Source organism: Cherax quadricarinatus, chromosome 23 (genome assembly GCF_038502225.1).
Source record: "Cherax quadricarinatus isolate ZL_2023a chromosome 23, ASM3850222v1, whole genome shotgun sequence".
Lineage (NCBI taxonomy): Eukaryota > Metazoa > Arthropoda > Malacostraca > Decapoda > Parastacidae > Cherax > Cherax quadricarinatus.
This window is the reverse complement of record NC_091314.1, coordinates 17,255,977-17,275,659: the sequence shown is the minus strand read 5'-3', so window position 1 is coordinate 17,275,659 and position 19,683 is coordinate 17,255,977. Positions and strand designations below refer to the sequence as shown.

Sequence of the window (19,683 nt, the reverse complement as noted above, 5' to 3'; positions counted from 1 at the left end):
AGCTCAATTAAAGGCTCCCCATTTACATTTACCCCTGGCACCCCAAATTTACCTACTACTCCCTCCATAACATTTTTACCCACTTTAGCATTGAAATCCTTAATCACCATTACTCTCACACTTGATTCAAAACTCCCCATGCATTCACTCAACATTTCCCAAAATCTCTCTCTCTCTCCTCTACACCAATCTCTTCTCCAGGTGCATACACGCTTATTATAACCCACTTTTCACATCCAATCTTTATTTTACTCCACATAATCCTTGAATTAATACATTTATAGTCCCTCTTTTCCTGCCATAGATTATCCTTCAACATTATTGCTTCTTCTTTAGCTCTAACTCTATTTGAAACCCCTGACCTAATCCCATTTATTCCTCTCCATTGAAACTCTCCCACCCCCTTCAGCTTTGTTTCACTTAAAGCCAGGACATCCAGCTTCTTCTCATTCATAACATCCACAATCATCTCTTTCTTATCATTTGCACAACATCCACACACATTCAGACTTCCCACTTTGACAATTTTCTTCTTCTTATTCTTTTTAGTAATCTTTACAGGAAAAGGGGTTACTAGCCCATTGTTCCCGGCATTTTAGTCGACTTTTACAACACGCATGGCTTACGGAGGAAAGATTCTTATTCCACTTCCCCATGGATATAAAAGGAAAAGTAATAAGACCAAGAACTATTAAGATAAAATCAAAGAAAACTCAGATGAGTGTGTATAAATAAATGTGTACATGTATGTGTAGTGTGACCTAAGTGTAAGTAGAAGTAGCAAGACATACCTGTAATCTTGCATATTTATGAGACAGACAGAAGACATCAGCAATCCTACCATCATGTAAAACAATTACAGGCTTTCGTTTTACACTCACTTGGCAGGACGGTAGTACCTCCCTGGGTCGGGAAGTGGAATGATCTTGGTGAGGAAATGGTGGAGGCAGGCTCCTTACAAAACGTAAAGAACAAGTTCATAGGGCCCATGAGGCTCAGACGGAGTGAATCTGAAGAATGGTAGGTTAAAATGCAGGGTCAAGATCTGAGAATTGACCTATGCAACCACAAATAGGTGTGTACAAATAGTCGAGTATCTCGCCTCCCATTTTCCACCTCGTTTGTTCTATGGTTCACCTCTTCTTTTATACCCCCTGTCTACAGACATGTCCATTCCCAGATATCTGAGTACCTGTACAGAACATTTACTTCTTCCATACTCACTCCCTCCAATCTGATATCCAGTCTTTCATTGCTTAGACTTTTTATTACTCTCATCACCCTCTTCTATTTCTGTGTTCACTTTTAATATCCTTTTTTAACCATTTCAGGGTCCGTGCCATAGATCTACGGCTTTACGTTCAGGGTCAAAACCGTAGATCTATGCCATGAGCTCAGCTCACTCTGATAAGCTGTGAGTGGTAATTTGGGCCTAGATATGAGAGAATACATCTATGTGGCATGTGTGCGCCACATAAAACAAATCCTGCAGCACACAGTGTATAATGAGAGAAAAAAAAACTGAGACCATGATTTTCGATTAAAGCAGCAACTTTGCAGTGTTTTTTCGTATGTTTTTTATAGCTGTATTTGCGATTTCTTGGTCTCATTTGATAGAATGGAAGACATATTGCAGAAATAGAGATGATTTTGATTGGTTTTAGCACTGGAAATGGCTTGAAACTGAGCTCAAAGTAGCGGAAATGTTAAATTTTTGCCGATGTTCAAGAGTAAACAAACGACCTCACACGTCTAATACACACCAGCTGGTGGGTCTAATATACATTCACAAATGTGGTGATGATATTTATACAATTATTACAACATTGCATAACAGTAAATCTTCTATTTTTTGGTTTGAATAAAAATTCATTATGTGAATAAAAAATCAAAATCGAATTCATTTGTAAAGCCTCATAACATAACTAATGAACAGAGGAAATGTTAGTTTAGTGCCAGGAATACCTACGTTGTTTATTCTGGACCCTATTTTGAAATTGGAATATTTTGAACTTTGTGTTAAATTGGCCAAATTACCAGTTTCTGATCACTTTATTTTGTAGTTGAAACAGTTTACTTGGCGATTTCTTGAGCTCAGTCGACAGAATAGAAGTAATACTAGTGAAATAGCTAAGAATTTGGTCGACTGGAATAATGTAATTGGCCTAAAATGGGAGTCAAAGTCGGCAAAACGCCGATTTGTAAATATCGCTGACACATCAAAATTCGTGAGAGCATAATTTCGTCAATTTTTCATCAAATTTTGTACTTTTTGTTTTATTACCTTCAGAAAAAGATTCTCTACCATTTCATAAGAAAAAATTACAAAATTTTTTTTGAAAATTGTTGGACCCTGGTATGCACTTCGAAATTTGGCCTCTGGACCCTGAAAGGGTTAAACATCTTTCCAGTTTCCTCAACCAATCTTTGCAGCTTCTCTGCAGAAGAGTTATTGGGTACAGAATGAGAAAAAAGTATTCCAGGTGAAAGTTATTTGTATGTGAAGTAAATGTTGCACACAGTCAAAGAGTGTGTTGCCAGAGAAGTCTATTTGTATTGTAATTTTATGATCATGGCATGTCTACATTTGCTCCTGAAGAATTATCAGTGTCAGGATTATCTCATCAAAGAGCAAAACAATACAGTAATTCCCACAAATTTGATGGCCTGCACATTTGTGGATTTTCACCATCCAGTGTTTTTTGATGGGCAACCAATGATTTAATTAAATTCTTCATTTTTTTGGCTTAATGGCTTTCCCACACCCAAAATTTCTTTATTCTGGTCATTATTTCTTATGATTTTTTTTAAACACTGGCAGTTTCCCACCAAGGCAGGGTGATCTGAAAAAGAAGAAACAATTTCAGTGATGCAAAGGCATGCCAACACTACAGTTCAGAAAGTTCAACACAACTCCACCCCCCCTACAGAGCACAGGCACTGTACTTCCCACCTCCAGGACTCAAGTTCGGCTAACTGGTTTCACTGAATCCCTTCATAAATGTTACTTTGCTCACACTCCAACTGCATGCCAAGTTATAAAAACCATTTGCCCCCACTTGCTCCTATCTAACACGTTCACTCACACTTGTTGGAAGCTTAAGCCCCTGCGCACTAAATCTCCTTTACCCCCTCCCTCACATTCCTTCCGATAGAAATATATATGCCCACGAAGTCAATCTATTTTGTTGCAACCTCTCTAAATGTCTGAACCATCTCAACCCCTCCTCAGCCCTCTGGATAATACTTTTAAAAACCCTGCACCTCCTTCTAATCTTCAGACCATGGATTCTCTGTATAATATTCACACCACACAGGACTTGACTCCAGTTAACCAATTTCCCTGAATCCCTTTAGAAATGTTACTTATTTACACTCCAGCAGCATATCCATTAAAAACAAACTTATCTCCATTCACTCCTGTCTAACATACTCTCACAAACTTGCTGGATACTCAAGGCCCTAAAACTCAAAGCTGTCTTTATCCTCTCCTTCCATTCATTCCTGGGATGATCCCTATTCCTCATGCAACTAGGTACTTCTTCTTTCTTTCAACACACCGGCGATATCCCGCCAAGGCGGGGTGGCCCAAAAGGAAAAACGAAAGTTTCTCCTTTTACATTCAGTAATATATACAGGAGAAGAGGTTACTAGCCCCTTGCTCCCGGCATTTTAGTCACCTCTTACAACACGCATGGCTTATGGAGGAAGAATTCTGTTCCACTTCCCCATGGAGATAAGAGGAAATAAACAAGAATAAGAACTAGAAAGAAAAGAGAAGAAAACCCAGAGGGGTGTGTGTATATATATGCTTGTACATGTATGTATAGTGTGACCTAAGTGTAAATAGAAGTAGCAAGACGTACCTGAAATCTTGCATGTTCATGAGACAGAAAAAAGGACACCAGCAATCCTACCATCATGTAAAACAATTACAAGCTTTCGTTTTACACTCACTTGGCAGGATGGTAGTACCTCCCTGGGTGGTTGCTGTCTACCAACCTACTACCTAGGACAACTAGGTAAATGTTACATAATTTTCAGTTTATAGTTTCACAGGACCTCAAGTTATGTAAATCCCTGTGAATCCACAGGTATGACTAAATTGATATTTAGGGAAAGCATTTTATAATTCCAAGTCAAGAGTTAAAAGACCCACATGGGTTTAGTGCTTTATATGAATATAATAAAAGTAGTTTGTTATAGGTAGTACGTTGGTAGACAGCAACCACCCAGGGAGGTACTACCGTCCTGCCAAGTGAGTGTAAAACGAAAGCCTGTGATTGTTTTACATGATGGTAGGATTCCTGATGTCTTTTGTCTGTCTCATAAATATGCAAGATTACAGGTATGTCTTGCTACTTCTACTTACACTTAGGTCACACTACACATACATGTACACATTTATTTATACACACTCATCTGAGTTTTCTTTGATTTTATCTTAATAGTTCTTGGTCTAATTACTTTTCCTTTTATATCCATGGGGAAGTAGAATAAGAATCTTTCCTCCGTAAGCCATGCGTGTTGTAAAAGTCAACTAAAATGCCGGGAACAATGGGCTAGTAACCCCTTTTCCTGTAAAGATTACTAAAAAGAATAAGAAGAAGAAAATTGTCAGAGTGGGAAGTCTGAATGTGCGTGGATGTTGTGCAGATGATAAGAAAGAGATGATTGTGGATGTTATGAATGAGAAAAAGCTGGATGTCCTGGCTTTAGGTGAAACAAAGCTGAAGGGGGTGGGAGAGTTTCAGTGGAGAGGAATAAATAGGATTAGGTCAGGGGTTTCAAATAGAGTTAGAGCTAAAAAAGGAGTAGCAATAATGTTGAAGGATAAGCTATGGCAGGAAAAGAGGGACTATAAATGTATTAATTCAAGGATTATGTGAAGTAAAATAAAGATTGGATGTGAAAAGTGGGTTATAATAAGCGTGTATGCACCTGGAGAAGAGAGAAGTGTAGAGGAGAGAGAGAGATTTTGGGAAATGTTGAGTGAATGCGTGGGGAGTTTTGAATCAAGTGTGAGAGTAATGGTGGTTGGGGATTTCAATGCTAAAGTGGGTAAACATGTTATGGAGGGAGTAGTAGGTAAATTTGGGGTGCCAGGGGTAAATGTAAATGGGGAGCCTTTAATTGAGCTATGTGTAGAAAGAGATTTGGTAATAAGTAATACATATTTTATGAAAAAGAGGATAAATAAATATACAAGGTATGATGTAGCACGTAATGAAAGTAGTTTATTAGATTATGTATTGGTGGATAAAAGGTTGATGGGTAGGCTCCAGGATGTACATGTTTATAGAGGGGCAACTGATATATCGGATCATCATTTAGTTGTAGCTACAGTTAGAGTAAGAGGTAGATGGGAAAAGAGGAAGGTGGCAACAACAAGTAAGAGGGAGGTGAAAGTGTATAAACTAAGGGAGGAGGAAGTTCGGGTGAGATATAAGCGACTATTGGCAGAAAGGTGGGCTAGTGCAAAGATGAGTAGTGGGGGGGTTGAAGAGGGTTGGAATAGTTTTAAAAATGCAGTATTAGAATGTGGGGCAGAAGTTTGTGGTTATAGGAGGGTGGGGGCAGGAGGAAAGAGGAGTGATTGGTGGAATGATGAAGTAAAGGGTGTGATAAAAGAGAAAAAGGTAGCTTATGAGAGGTTTTTACAAAGCAGAAGTGTTATAAGAAGAGCAGAGTATATGGAGAGTAAAAGAAAGGTAAAGAGAGTGGTGAGAGAGTGCAAAAGGAGAACAGATGATAGAGTGGGAAAGGCACTGTCAAGAAATTTTAATGAAAATAAGAAAAAATTTTGGAGTGAGTTAAACAAGTTAAGAAAGCCTAGGGAAAGTATGGATTTGTCAGTTAAAAAGAGAGTAGGGGAGTTAGTAGATGGGGAGATGGAGGTATTAGGTAGATGGCGAGAATATTTTGAGGAACTTTTAAATGTTAAGGAAGAAACAGAGGCAGTAATTTCATGCACTGGTCAGGGAGGTATACCATCTTTTAGGAGTGAAGAAGAGCAGAATGTAAGTGTGGGGGAGGTACGTGAGGCATTACGTAAAATGAAAGGGGGTAAAGCAGCTGGAACTGATGGGATCATGACAGAAATGTTAAAAGCAGGGGGGGATATAGTGTTGGAGTGGTTGGTACTTTTGTTTAATAAATGTATGAAAGAGGGGAAGGTACCTAGGGATTGGCAGAGAGCATGTATAGTCCCTTTATATAAAGGGAAAAGGGACAAAAGAGACTGTAAAAATTATAGAGGAATAAGTTTACTGAGTATACCAGGAAAAGTGTTCGGTAGGGTTATAATTGAAAGAATTAGAGGTAAGACAGAATGTAGGATTGCGGATGAGCAAGGAGGTTTCAGAGTGGGTAGGGGATGTGTAGATCAAGTGTTTACATTGAAGCATATATGTGAACAGTATTTAGATAAAGGTAGGGAAGTTTTTATTGCATTTATGGATTTAGAAAAGGCATATGATAGAGTGGATAGAGGAGCAATGTGGCAGATGTTGCAAGTATATGGAATAGGTGGTAATTTATTAAATGCTGTAAAGAGTTTTTATGAGGATAGTGAGGCTCTGGTTAGGGTGTGTAGAAGAGAGGGAGACTACTTCCCGGTAAAAGTAGGTCTTAGACAGGGATGTGTAATGTCACCATGGTTGTTTAATATATTTATAGATGGGGTTGTAAAGGAAGTAAATGCTAGGGTGTTCGGGAGAGGGGTGGGATTAAATTTTGGGGAATCAAATTCAAAATGGGAATTGACACAGTTACTTTTTGCTGATGATACTGTGCTTATGGGAGATTCTAAAGAAAAATTGCAAAGGTTAGTGGATGAGTTTGGGAATGTGTGTAAAGGTAGAAAGTTGAAAGTGAACATAGAAAAGAGTAAGGTGATGAGAGTGTCAAATGATATAGATAAAGAAAAATTGGATATCAAATTAGGGAGGAGGAGTATGGAAGAAGTGAATGTTTTCAGATACTTGGGAGTTGACGTGTCGGCGGATGGATTTATGAAGGATGAGGTTAATCATAGAATTGATGAGGGAAAAAAAGGTGAGTGGTGCGTTGAGGTATATATGGAGTCAAAAAATGTTATCTATGGAAGCAAAGAAGGGAATGTATGAAAGTATAGTAGTACCAACACTCTTATATGGGTGTGAAGCTTGGGTGGTAAATGCAGCAGCGAGGAGATGGTTGGAGGCAGTGGAGATGTCCTGTTTAAGGGCAATGTGTGGTGTAAATATTATGCAGAAAATTTGGAGTGTGGAAATTAGGAAAAGGTGTGGACTTAATAAAAGTATTAGTCAGAGGGCAGAAGAGGGGTTGTTGAGGTGGTTTGGTCATTTAGAGAGAATGGATCAAAGTAGAATGACATGGAAAGCATATAAATCTATAGGGGAAGGAAGGCAGGGTAGGGGTCGTCCTCGAAAGGGTTGGAGAGAGGGGGTAAAGGAGGTTTTGTGGGCAAGGGGCTTGGACTTCCAGCAAGCGTGCGTGAGCGTGTTAGATAGGAGTGAATGGAGACGAATGGTACTTGGGACCTGACGATCTGTTGGAGTGTGAGCAGGGTAATATTTAGTGAAGGGATTCAGGGAAACCGGTTATTTTCATATAGTTGGACTTGAGTCCTGGAAATGGGAAGTACAATGCCTGCACTTTAAAGGAGGGGTTTGGGATATTGGCAGTTTGGAGGGATATGTTGTGTATCTTTATATGTGTATGCTTCTAAACTGTTGTATTCTGAGCACCTCTGCAAAAACAGTGATAATGTGAGAGTGTGGTGAAAGTGTTGAATGATGATGAAAGTATTTTCTTTTTGGGGATTTTCTTTCTTTTTTGGGTCACCCTGCCTCGGTGGGAGACGGCCAACTTGTTGAAAAAAAAAAAAAGTTTGTTGGATTATGTATTGGTAGATAAAAAACTGTTGAGTAGACTTCAGGATGTACATGTTTATAGAGGGGCCACAGATATATCAGATCACTTTCTAGTTGTAGCTACACTGAGAGTAAATGGTTGATGGGGTACAAGGAGAATAGAAGCATCAGGGAAGAGAGAGGTGAAGGTTTATAAACTAAAAGAGGCAATGGGGTCGAAGAGGTATGGGGTAGGTTTAAAAATATAGTGTTAGAGTGTTCAGCAGAAGTTTGTGGTTACAGGAAAGTGGGTGCGGGAGGGAAGAGGAGCAATTGGTGGAATGATGATGTAAAGAGAGCAGTAAGGGAGAAAAAGTTAGCATATGAGAAGTTTTACAAAGTAGAAGTGATGCAAGTAGGGAAGAGTATATGGAGAAAAAGAGAGAGGTTAAGAGAGTGTGAAGCAATGTAAAAAGAGAGCAAATGAGAGAGTGGGTGAGATGTTATCAACAAATTTTGTTGAAAATAAGAAAAAGTTTTGGAGTGAGATTAACAAGTTAAGGAAGCCTAGAGAACAAATGGATTTGTCAGTTAAAAATAGGAGAGGAGAGTTATTAAATGGAGAGTTAGAGGTATTGGGAAGATGGAGGGAATATTTTCAGGAATTGTTAAATGTTGATGAAGATAGGGAAGCTGTGATTTCATGTATAGGGCAAGGAGGAATAACATCTTGTAGGAGTGAGGAAGAGCCAGTTGTGAGTGTGGGGAAAGTTTGTGAGGCAGTAGGTAAAATGAAAGGGGGTAAGGCAGCCGGGATTGATGGGATAAAGATAGAAATGTTAAAAGCAGGTGGGGATATAGTTTTGGAGTGGTTGGTGCAATTATTTAATAAATGTATGGAAGAGGGTAAGGTACCTAGGGATTGGCAGAGAGCATGCATAGTTCCTTTGTATAAAGGCAAAGGGGACAAAAGAGTGCAAAAATTATAGGGGGGTATAAGTCTGTTGAGTATACCTGGTAAAGTGTATGGTAGAATTATTATTGAAAGAATTAAGAGTAAGATGGAGAATAGGATAGCAGATGAACAAGGAGGCTTTAGGAAAGGTAGGGGGTGTGTGGACCAGGTGTTTACAGTGAAACATATAAGTGAACAGTATTTAGATAAGGCTAAAGAGGTCTTTGTGGCATTTATGGATTTGGAAAAATCGTATGACAGGGTGGATAGGGGGGCAATGTGGCAGATGTTGCAGGTGTATGGTGTAGGAGGTAGGTTACTGAAAGCAGTGAAGAGTTTTTACGAAGATAGTGAGGCTCAAGTTAGAGTATGTAGGAAAGAGGGAAATTATTTCCCAGTAAAAGTAGGCCTTAGACAAGGATGTGTAATGTCACTATGGTTGTTTAATATATTTATAGATGGGGTTGTAAGAGAAGTAAATGCGAGGGTCTTGGCAAAAGATGTGGAGTTAAAAGATAAAGAATCACACATAAAGTGGGAGTTGTCACAGTTGCTCTTTGCTGATGACACTGTGCTCTTGGGAGATACTGAAGAGAAGTTGCAGAGATTGGTGGATGAATTTGGTAGGGTGTGCAAAAAAAGAAAATTAAAGGTGAATACAGGAAAGAGTAAGGTTATGAGGATAACAAAAAGATTAGGCGATGAAAGATTGGATATCAGATTGGAGGGAGAGAGTATGGAGGAGGTGAATGTATTCATATATTTGGGAGTGGACGTGTCAGCGGATGGGTCTATGAAAGATGAGGTGAATCATAGAATTGATGAGGGGAAAAGGGTGAGTGGTGCACTTAGGAGTCTGTGGAGACAAAGAACTTTGTCCTTGGAGGCAAAGAGGGGAATGTATGAGAGTATAGTTTTACCAACACTCTTATATGGGTGTGAAGCATGGGTGATGAATTTTGCAGCGAGGAGAAGACTGGAGGCAGTGGAGATGTCATGTCTGAGGGCAATGTGTGGTGTGAATATAATGCAGAGAATTCGTAGTTTGGAAGTTAGGAGGAGGTGCGGGATTACCAAAACTGTTGTCCAGAGGGCTGAGGAAGGGTTGTTGAGGTGGTTCGGACATGTAGAGAGGATGGAGCGAAACAGAGTGACTTCAAGAGTGTATCAGTCTGTAATGGAAGGAAGGTGGGGTAGGGGTCGGCCTAGGAAAGGTTGGAGGGAGGGGGTAAAAGAGGTTTTGTGTGCGAGGGGCTTGGACTTCCAGCGGGCATGCGTGAGCATGTTTGATAGGAGTGAATGGAGACAAATGGTTTTTAATACTTGACGTGCTGTTGGAGTGTGAGCAAAGTAACATTTATGAAGGGGTTCAGGGAAACCGGCAGGCCGTACTCGAGTCCTGGAGATGGGAAGTACAGTGCCTACACTCTGAAGGAGGGTTGTTAATGTTGCAGTTTAAAAACTGTAGTGTAAAGCACCCTTCTGGCAAGACAGTGATGGAGTGAATGATGGTGAAAGTTTTTCTTTTTCGGGCCACCCTGCCTTGGTGGGAATCGGCCAATGTGATAATAAAAAAAAATAATAAAAGTTAAGCTTATATAGTGTTAGTCATTGAGCTTGATGCATTTTTTAAAAGTTTTAGAGGCTGTATGATTGTCCTATACTGGATTGATTAATTCCATTTTAAGTTCTTACCCCTTTCAGTGGCTGTATTGTAGAACTATGTCATTGAGATCATGGTCCATCATGTAGTTCTACATCATGAGCTCAGCTCACTCAAATAAGTTGTGACCAGTAAATTCTGGTCTAGACATGAGAGAATGGGTCTGTGTGGTGAGTGTGTACAGTATAAAAAATAATCCTGCTCCATGTGGTACATGACAGGAAAAGCAAAACATTGACTTTATGCTTGGTTTGAAATATAAACCTTGAGGTGTTTTCTAGGATGGTTTTTATGGTTTTATTGGTTGTCTCTTGATATAATTTGATAGAATGGAAGACATACCACTGAAATAAAGATGATTTGCTTGGTTTCAGGAATGGAAGTAAGCTCAGTGTAGCAGAAATATTAGATTTTTGTGGATTTTCCAGAGGATGGGTAAGGCCTCCCTACACCCCTGGTCAGTTTTATGGGTTTTTAATAGATCTGATTCAGTTATTGGGATGCTGTAAACCATGACCAATCATTCCTGGTTATATTTTATTATCCCAGAAATAGAGTAAATCTTTTTTTTTTTTTCCCAACAAGTTCGCCGTCTCCCATCGAGGCAGGGTGACCCAAAAAGAAAGAAAATCCCCAAAAAGAAAAATACTTTCATCATCATTCAACACTTTCACCTCACTCACACATAATTACTGTTTTTGCAGAGGCATCCAGATACAACAGTTTAGAAGCATATATAAAGATTATAACATACTCCTCCAAACTGCCAATATCCCAAACCCCTCCTTTAAAGTGCAGGCATTGTACCTCCCATTTCAAGTACTCAAGTCTGGCTATAGAAAAATAACTGGTTTCCCTGAATCCCTTCACTAAATATTACCCTGCTCACACTCCAACAGCTTGTCAGGTTCCAAAAACCATTCGTCTCCATTCATTCCTATCTAACACCCTCATGCATGCTTGCTGAAGTCCAAGCCCCTCGCCCATGAAACCTCCTTTACCCCCTCCCTCCAACCTTTTTGAGGACGACCCCTACCCTACATTTTTTCCCTTGCAGATTTATATGCTCTTCATGTCATTCTACTTTGATCCATTCTCTCTAAATGACCAAACCACCTCAACAACCCCTCTTCAGCCCGCTGACTAATACTTTTATTAGTTCCACACCTTCTCCTAATTTCCACACTCCGAATTTTCTGTATAATATTTACACCACACATTGCCCTTAGACAGGACATCTCAACTGCCTCCTTGCTGCAGCATTTGCAAACCTAGCTTCACACCAATATAAGAGAGTTGGTATCACTATACTTTCATACATTCCCTTCTTTGTCTCCACATATACCTCGACGCACCTCTCACCTTTTTTCCTTCATCAATTCTATGGTTAACCTCATCCTTCATAACCCCATCTGCTGACACGTCAACTCCCAAATATCTGAAAACATTCACTTCTTCCATACTCCCTCTCTCCAATGTGATATCCAATTTTTCTTTATCTAAATCATTTGATACCCTCATCACCTTACTCTTATCTATGTTCACTTTCAACTTTCTAATTTTACACACCCTCCCAAACTCGTCCACTAATCTCTGCAACTTTTCTTTAGAATCTCCCATAAGCACAGTATCATCAGCAAAAAGCAACTACGTCAATTCCCATTTTGTATTTGCTTCCCCGTAATTTAATCCCACCCCTCTTCTGAACACCCTAGCATTTACTTCTTTTACAACCCCTTCTATAAATATATTAAACAACCATGGTGACATTACACATCCTGTCTAAGACCTACTTTTACCACAAAGTAATCTCCCTCTCTTCTACACACCCTAACCTGAGCCTCACTGTCCTCATAAAAACTCTTCACATCATTTAGTAACTTACTACCTATTCCATATACTTGCAACATCTGCCACATTGCTTCCCTATCCACTCTTATCATATACCTTTTCTAAATTCATAAATATAATGAAAACTTCTCTACTTTTATCTAAATACAGTGGACCCCCGGTTAACGATATTTTTTCACTCCAGAAGTATGTTCAAGTGCCAGTACTGACCGAATTTGTTACCATAAGGAATATTGTAAAGTAGATTAGTCCATTTCAGACCCCCAAACATACACGTACAAACGCACTTACATAAATACACTTACATAATTGGTCGCATTCGGAGGTTATCGTTATGCGGGATTCCACTGTACTGTTCACATATATGCTACAGTGTAAACACTTGATCTACGCATCCCCTACCCACTCTAAAGCCTCCTTGCTTATCCGAAATCCTACTCTTTGTCTTGCCTCTAATTCTTTCAACAATAATCCTACTGTACACTTTTCCTGGTATACGCAGTAAACTTATTCCCCTATAATTTTTACAATCTCTCTTGTCCTTCTTCCCTTTATATAAAGGAATTATACAAGTTCTCTGCCAATCCCTGGGTACCTTCCCCTCTTTCATTCATTTATTAAACAAAAATATCAACCTCTGCAACACTATATATCCCTCTGTTTTTAACCCTTTCAGGGTTGGTGCCGTACTAGTAGGCGTAAATTCTAGCGCCTTCAGTTCTAGTGAGATAAAGCTGGTAGGCCTACATATGAAAGAATGGGTCTATGTGGTCAGTGTGCGCAGTATAAAAAAATCCTTCAGCACAAAGTGCATGATGAGGAAAAAAAAACCTCCGACCGTGTTTTTGATTTAGAACAGCCATTTTGCAATTTATTTTCGTATGGTATTTATGGTTCAGTCTAGTTTTCCTGGTCTCATTTTATAGAATGGAAGACCTATTACAGAAATTGAGATGATGTTGATTGGTTTCACAATGAAAAGTACCTTGAAATTGAGCTCAAAGTAGCAGAAATGTTCGAATTTTGCCAAAGTTCAGAAGTAAACAAATCATGCCATGTGTCCAATACACGTCAACTGGCGAGTCTCATATTCTTTCACAAGTGTGCTGATATTATTTATACCATTTCTACACTAATGCAGTAGTCCGCATAACAGTAAATATTCTATTTTTTGTGAGAATAAAAATTCAAAGTGGAAAGCAAAAGAAATGTAAGAGGGACCTGGGGACATGACTGATGAACAGAGAAAATGTTATTTTAGTGCCAGGAATGTCTGTCTTGTTTATTCTGGACCCTATTTGGAAATTGGCATCTTTTGAAATTTGTGTGAAATTGGCAAAATTGCCAATTTCTGACCACTGTATGGGATAGTTGAAATTGGTGAATGGGTAGTTTCTTGTACTCATTTGATAGAAAAAGTGGAGTTCTAGCAAAATAGTTATGATTTTTGTTGACTGCTACATTGGAATTGGACAAAAATAGCACTCAGTGGGCGATATAGCCGATGCGTAAACATCGTCGAGACCACTAACTTTGCGAGAGTATAATTTCGTAAGTTTTCCATCAAATTTCATACTTTTGGTGTCATTATGATTGGAAAAAATTATCATTTCATAAGATTTTTTTTTTTTTTTTTTTTTTTTTTTTTTTTTTTTTTTTTTTTTTTTTTTTTTTTTGAAAAATTTTCAGCCCTGAGAACAAGTTTAGGAGAGGTCCTCTCAACTCTGAAAGGGTTAACATTTCTGTCATGATTCCGTCAGTTCCATCTGCTTTACCCCCTTTCATTCTTCATAATGCCTCACGCACCTCCTGCACCCTCACATTCTGCTCTTCTTCACTCCTAAAAGATGTTGTACCTCCCTGACCAGTGCATGAAATTACCGCCTCTCTTTCTTCATCAACATTTAAAAGTTCCTCAAAATATTCGTGCCATCTGCCAAATACCTCCAGCTCCCCATCTTCTAACTCCCCTACTCTGTTTTTAACTGACAAATCCATTCATTCCCTAAGCTTTCTTAACTTGTTTATCTTGCTCCAAAATTTTTTCTTACTTTTATCAAAATTTCTTGACAGTGCTTCTCCCGCTCTATCATCTGCTCTCCTTTTGCACTCTCTCACCACTCACTTCACCTTTGTTTTACTCTCCATATATTCTGCTCTTCTTACAACATTTCTGCTTTGTAAAAACCTCTCATAAGCTACCTTTTTCTCTTATCACACCCTTTACTTCATCATTCCACCAATCACTCCTCTTTCCTCCTACACCCACCCTCCTATAGCCACAAACTTCTGCCCCACATTCTAGTACTGCATTTTTAAAACTATTCCAACCCTCTTCAATCCCCCTACTACTCATACTTGCAGTAGCCCACCTTTCTGCCAATAGTTGCTTATATCACCCTAACTTCCTCCTCCCTTAGTTTATACAATTTCACCTCTCTCTTTGTTGGTGTTGTCATTTTCCTTATGTCCCATCTACTCTTTAACTGTAGCTACAACTAAATAATGATCCGATATATCAGTTGCCTCTCTATAAACATGTACATCCTGAAGGTTACCCATCAGCGTTTTATCCACCAATACATATTCTAACAAACTACTTTCATTATGTGCTGTATCATATCTTGTATACTTATTTATCCTCTTTTTTTTTCAAAAAATGTGTATTACTTATTACCAAACCTCTTTCTACAAATAGCTCAATTAAAGGCTCCCCATTTACATTTACCCCTGGCACCCCAAATTTACCTACTACTCCCTCCATAACATTTTTACCCACTTTAGCATTGAAATCCCCAACCACAAGTACTCTCACACTTGGTTCAAAACTCCCCATGGACTCACTTAACATTTCCGAAAATCTTTCTCTCTCCTCTACACTTCTCTCTTCTCCAGGTGCATAAACACTTACTATAACCCACTATTCACATCCAACCCTTATTATACTCTACATATTCATTGAATTTATACATCTATATTCCTTCTTTTCCTGCCATAAATTATCCTTCAACATTATTGCTAATCCTTGTTGAGCTCTAACTCTAATTTAAAACCCCTCACCTAATCCCATTTATTTCTTCCCACTGAATGTCTCCCACCCTCTTCAGCTTTGTTTAATTTAAAGGTAGGACATCCAGCTTCTTCTCATTCATAACATCCACAATCATCTCTTTCTTATCATTCGCACTACTACGCACACATTCAAACATCCCACTTTGACAGTTTTCTTCTTTTTCTTTTTAGTATGGTATACAGGAAAATGGGTTACTAGTCCATTGTTCCCGGCATTTTATTTGACTTTTACAACATGCATGGCTTATGGAGGAAAGATTCTTATTCCTCTTCCCCTTGGATATAAAAGGAAACACAATAAGAGCAAGAACTATTAAGATTAAATAAAAAAAAAATCAAATGATTGTGTATACTTAAACATGTACATGTATGCATAGTGTGACCTGAGTGTAAGTAGAAGTAGCAAGATGTACTTGAAATCTTGCACATTTATGATTATGAATTCAAAATGGAAATGTTGTTTTAGTGCCAAGAATGTCTACATTGTTTATTGAATTTTGTGTAAAATTGTCTAAATTGCCAACTTCTTTGCACTTTATAGGGTAATTGTAATAGGTGAATAGGTGGTTTTGTGCGTTCACCCAATAGAACAGAAGGCATGGTAGGGAAATAACTAAGAATGTGGTCAAATGAAGCAAGGAAATTGGCTTAAAATAGGACTTAAAGTGGGTAAAATTGTCAATATATTAATTGTGCCAAGACCACTAGCTTTGTTCCTGTGAAATTCCATAAATTTTCCATCAAATTTCGTACTTTGGTGTCATTACCCTCAGAAAAGATTCTCTACCATTTTAGAATATGTTTTTTAAAGTGAGAACAGAGAGCAGTATTATTTTGGGGGTCTGGGCAGTGAAAGGGTTAAAATGGAAAGGACCATTGCTTGGCATTTCAGAATTATTGATGCAGTTTCTCCATAATTTATTATGTAATTGCATCGATTGATGCACCCAATTATCACCTGCAGACTTGGAGCTTACCTGGAGATAGTTTTGGAGGTCACCTCCTCTGTGGCCCAATCTTACACCAGCTTCTCTCCCTCTGTGGATGTTCTGATTAACCAGGCTGCTGATACTAGTCACACAAGAGTCCAGTTTATGCACCACAGCCTTGCTGATCAAGACCTGAGTTGAGAAACTTATCAATTTCTCTCTTGAAGATAGCTAAGGGTCTGTTGGTAATTCCCCTTATGGTTGAAGGGAGGGTGTTGAAAAATCTTGATCCCCTTTAGACTTTGAGTTTTCTCTTACTATACTCACTATACCCCTGGTTTTCATTGTACCTGATACCTGGAGGGTGTTCTGGGGATCAACACCCCCACTGCACTGTCTGCAGAGCCTCTTTCTTTCCTAGGAGTGATTTTTGGTGTGAAATTTTGGGACCAGCCCTTTAAGAATTTTTCAGGTATAAATTGTCCAACTCTTCAGTTTCACCTGCCTGAAATGGAGAGAGAACAAACAACTTGAAGAATATCAACATTGGCTCAGCTTTTCTTGTTTTGAAGGTTCTAGTTATTGTAGCTCAAGTTTTGTGTAAAAGCTGAAACTTTTGGTAGAATATATTAGCATACATTCTTAAAGGTAGAGGCTTACATCCTGGTTGACCAGACCAGCAACCAGGACACCTGGTCTGGGACTGTTTGGTGGGATCATTGACTCCCAAAACCAGCTACAGATAACCTTCAGTTAGAGAAATGTATTGCATATCATGCATTAATACATGTGATACTTCTTACGTATAATTATTACACATTTAATTTTTTGTTAGTGTTTATCTTTCTTCTATACTGTTTTAATGCTTTTCTATAATAAGAAGTTATATATAATGTTGTGGTTATGATTGGTCAGGTAACAAGTCTGATGCTGATTGTATCAACTGGGACAATGTTAGCGAGAGTGCGTCGAGAATTCCAGCGATCCATGGGGAGTACTGTGACCTTGGTGCATGACCAGACAGCTCCCAACAAGGCTGTTACACATTCCATTGATGAACTCAAGGTCAGAATATGGGCTCATTCATTCTTTAGTTTTTTATTTTCAGTAACAAAAAATTGGAAATGTTTGTATAAAACATTAAAGTCTTCAACTAAATCATTCATTATCTTGTGTGCTTCTTATATTTTGAAGAAGAAATAAAATTAATAACCTTGATCATGGATGACATCCAGATAAATTGAGAAGAAATGGAACACTAAGATTATAAGATGTAAGGCAGTGTTGCATGACCCATATGGGTTTGGTGTTTGTATCTTAATAAGATGCAAGTTTTTATTGAAGAACCCCCTAATTGTTTTGTGTGTATTGTAATTTGTTTTCAGAATGAGGCACTTGAACTTTGTGAGAGTCTCCTAAAGAACATTAAGCAGGTGGAGAGTATGACAGATCTAGAGCTGGTCACACCTGATGTAGAAGATGCAGAACGTCGTCAGCTCCGACTCCTTACTCGTGATGTCGTTCATCAGTATTTTATGTTTGGATTTGAGGTATGGTACAGTGTTAACTTTCTAAGTACTCTGTATGAATAAAATAGCTTGTCAAAGTGTAAATGGATAATATGTTGAAGTTTTACTCTTTTTGAAGCTTTTCATCAATTACATAATGCAGGGGATTTGAAATAAGCATAGGTAGGATGACAGCATTTAGTATATAAAAGGAAATTTATGTAAAAAATATAATTTGCCAGCCTACTGAATTCAGCTCCTTTTTTTTTTGACAAGAGGGTTCATAAAACACTCGTATGCATTTTAGGAATACCAATAGTGTACTTGTTTCCCATGTTTTAGGTGGTTTTGCTTTCATGTGGTACCTATGCTTCTACCATTAATTTTCCATATGTATAAATTTGCTGTTATGTGATCAACCAGGCCCAGCACCACAGGATTTTTAACCCTTTTATTTTGATCCCCAGTAAATTTGCTGCCCACTAATATTCTATACCTCAGCTCAGCTGTTTAGGTGTCCTACCACCTTGTGTCATCTAGGAAGACATATAGAACTAAGTGGGTCCATACAGTGCAAAATGGGTGACAGTGCTTTTTTACTATAACATATGCAATATACCACTCTGCATCTGTGACTTATTTCTGTGTTTTAAGGGGTATTACACATAAAAACAATTGTAATGTAAGTTTTCTTTGCACATGGTGTCTTAACCCTTTCACTATCGGTGCTGTAGTACTATGACCTGCAAGTCAGTGTCAGTGCCATAGTATTATGCCAAAATTCTAGCAGCTTCAAAACTAGCAGGAGAAAGCTGGTAGACCTGCATGTGAGAGAATGGGTCTGCGTGGTCAGTGTACACAATATAAAAAAACCTGCAGCACGCAGTGCATAATGAGAAAAAAAACTCTGACCATGTTTTTGGTTTAAAACGCTGACTTTGAGGTGTATTTTCGTATCGTATTTATGGTTGTATTCTAATTTTCTTGGTTTCATTTGATAGAATGGAAGATATATTACAGAAATAGAGATGATTTTGACTGGTTTCACGATGACAATTACCTTGAAATTGAGCTCAAAATAGAGGAAATGTTTGATTTTTGCCGATGTTCAAGAGTAAACAAATGACGTCACTGTCCAATATCTGACCAACTGGCCAGTCTAATAGGCAGTCATGAAAGGGTTGACATTATTTATACATTTATTACAATAATACATTAGTCTACATAACAGTAAATCTACTATTTTTTATGTGAATTAAAATTAAAAATGGAAAGCAAGAGTAATTTAACGCTGGTGAGGGACTCTTGCTCTTGATCTAGGGAATTGCATCTCATTTGTTTGTTGGACTATCTTATTGAAACGTGGGCAGTGTATGATGGAAAGATGCTTCTTAACATAATAATAATAATCATCATATGTATAATAATTATGTTTAGTAGGTTGGTAGACAGCAACCACCCAGGGAAGTACTACCGTCCTGCCAAGTGAGTGTACAACGAAAGCCTGTAATTGTTTTACATGATGGTAGGATTGCTGGTGTCTTTTTTCTGTCTCATAAATATACAAGATTATAGGTACATCTTGCTACTTCTACTTACACTTAGGTCACACTACACATACATGTACAAGCATATATATACACACCCCTCTGGGTTTTCTTCTATTTTCTTTCTAGTTCTTATTCTTGTTTATTTCCTCTTATCTCCATGGAGAAGTGGAACAGAATTCTTCCTCCGTAAGCCATGCTTGTTGTAAGAGGCAACTAAAATGCCAGGAGCAAGGGGCTAGTAACCCCTTTTCCTGTACAAATTACTAAATTTAAAAGGAAAAACTTTAGTTTTTCTTTTT

General features: G+C 38.3%; 1 protein-coding gene across 1 annotated transcript in view; it reads left to right on the top strand.

Annotated features, from left to right (window-relative positions):
- LOC128685570 (mitogen-activated protein kinase kinase kinase 4-like) overlaps nt 1-19,683 on the top strand; it is a 272,746-nt gene that overhangs the window by 185,487 nt on the left and 67,576 nt on the right. Inside the window, exons 16-17 of the mRNA XM_070087989.1 lie at nt 17,242-17,391; nt 17,712-17,876. Coding sequence (XP_069944090.1) covers nt 17,242-17,391; nt 17,712-17,876 — 315 coding nt within the window. The remainder of the gene's footprint in view (nt 1-17,241; nt 17,392-17,711; nt 17,877-19,683) is intronic.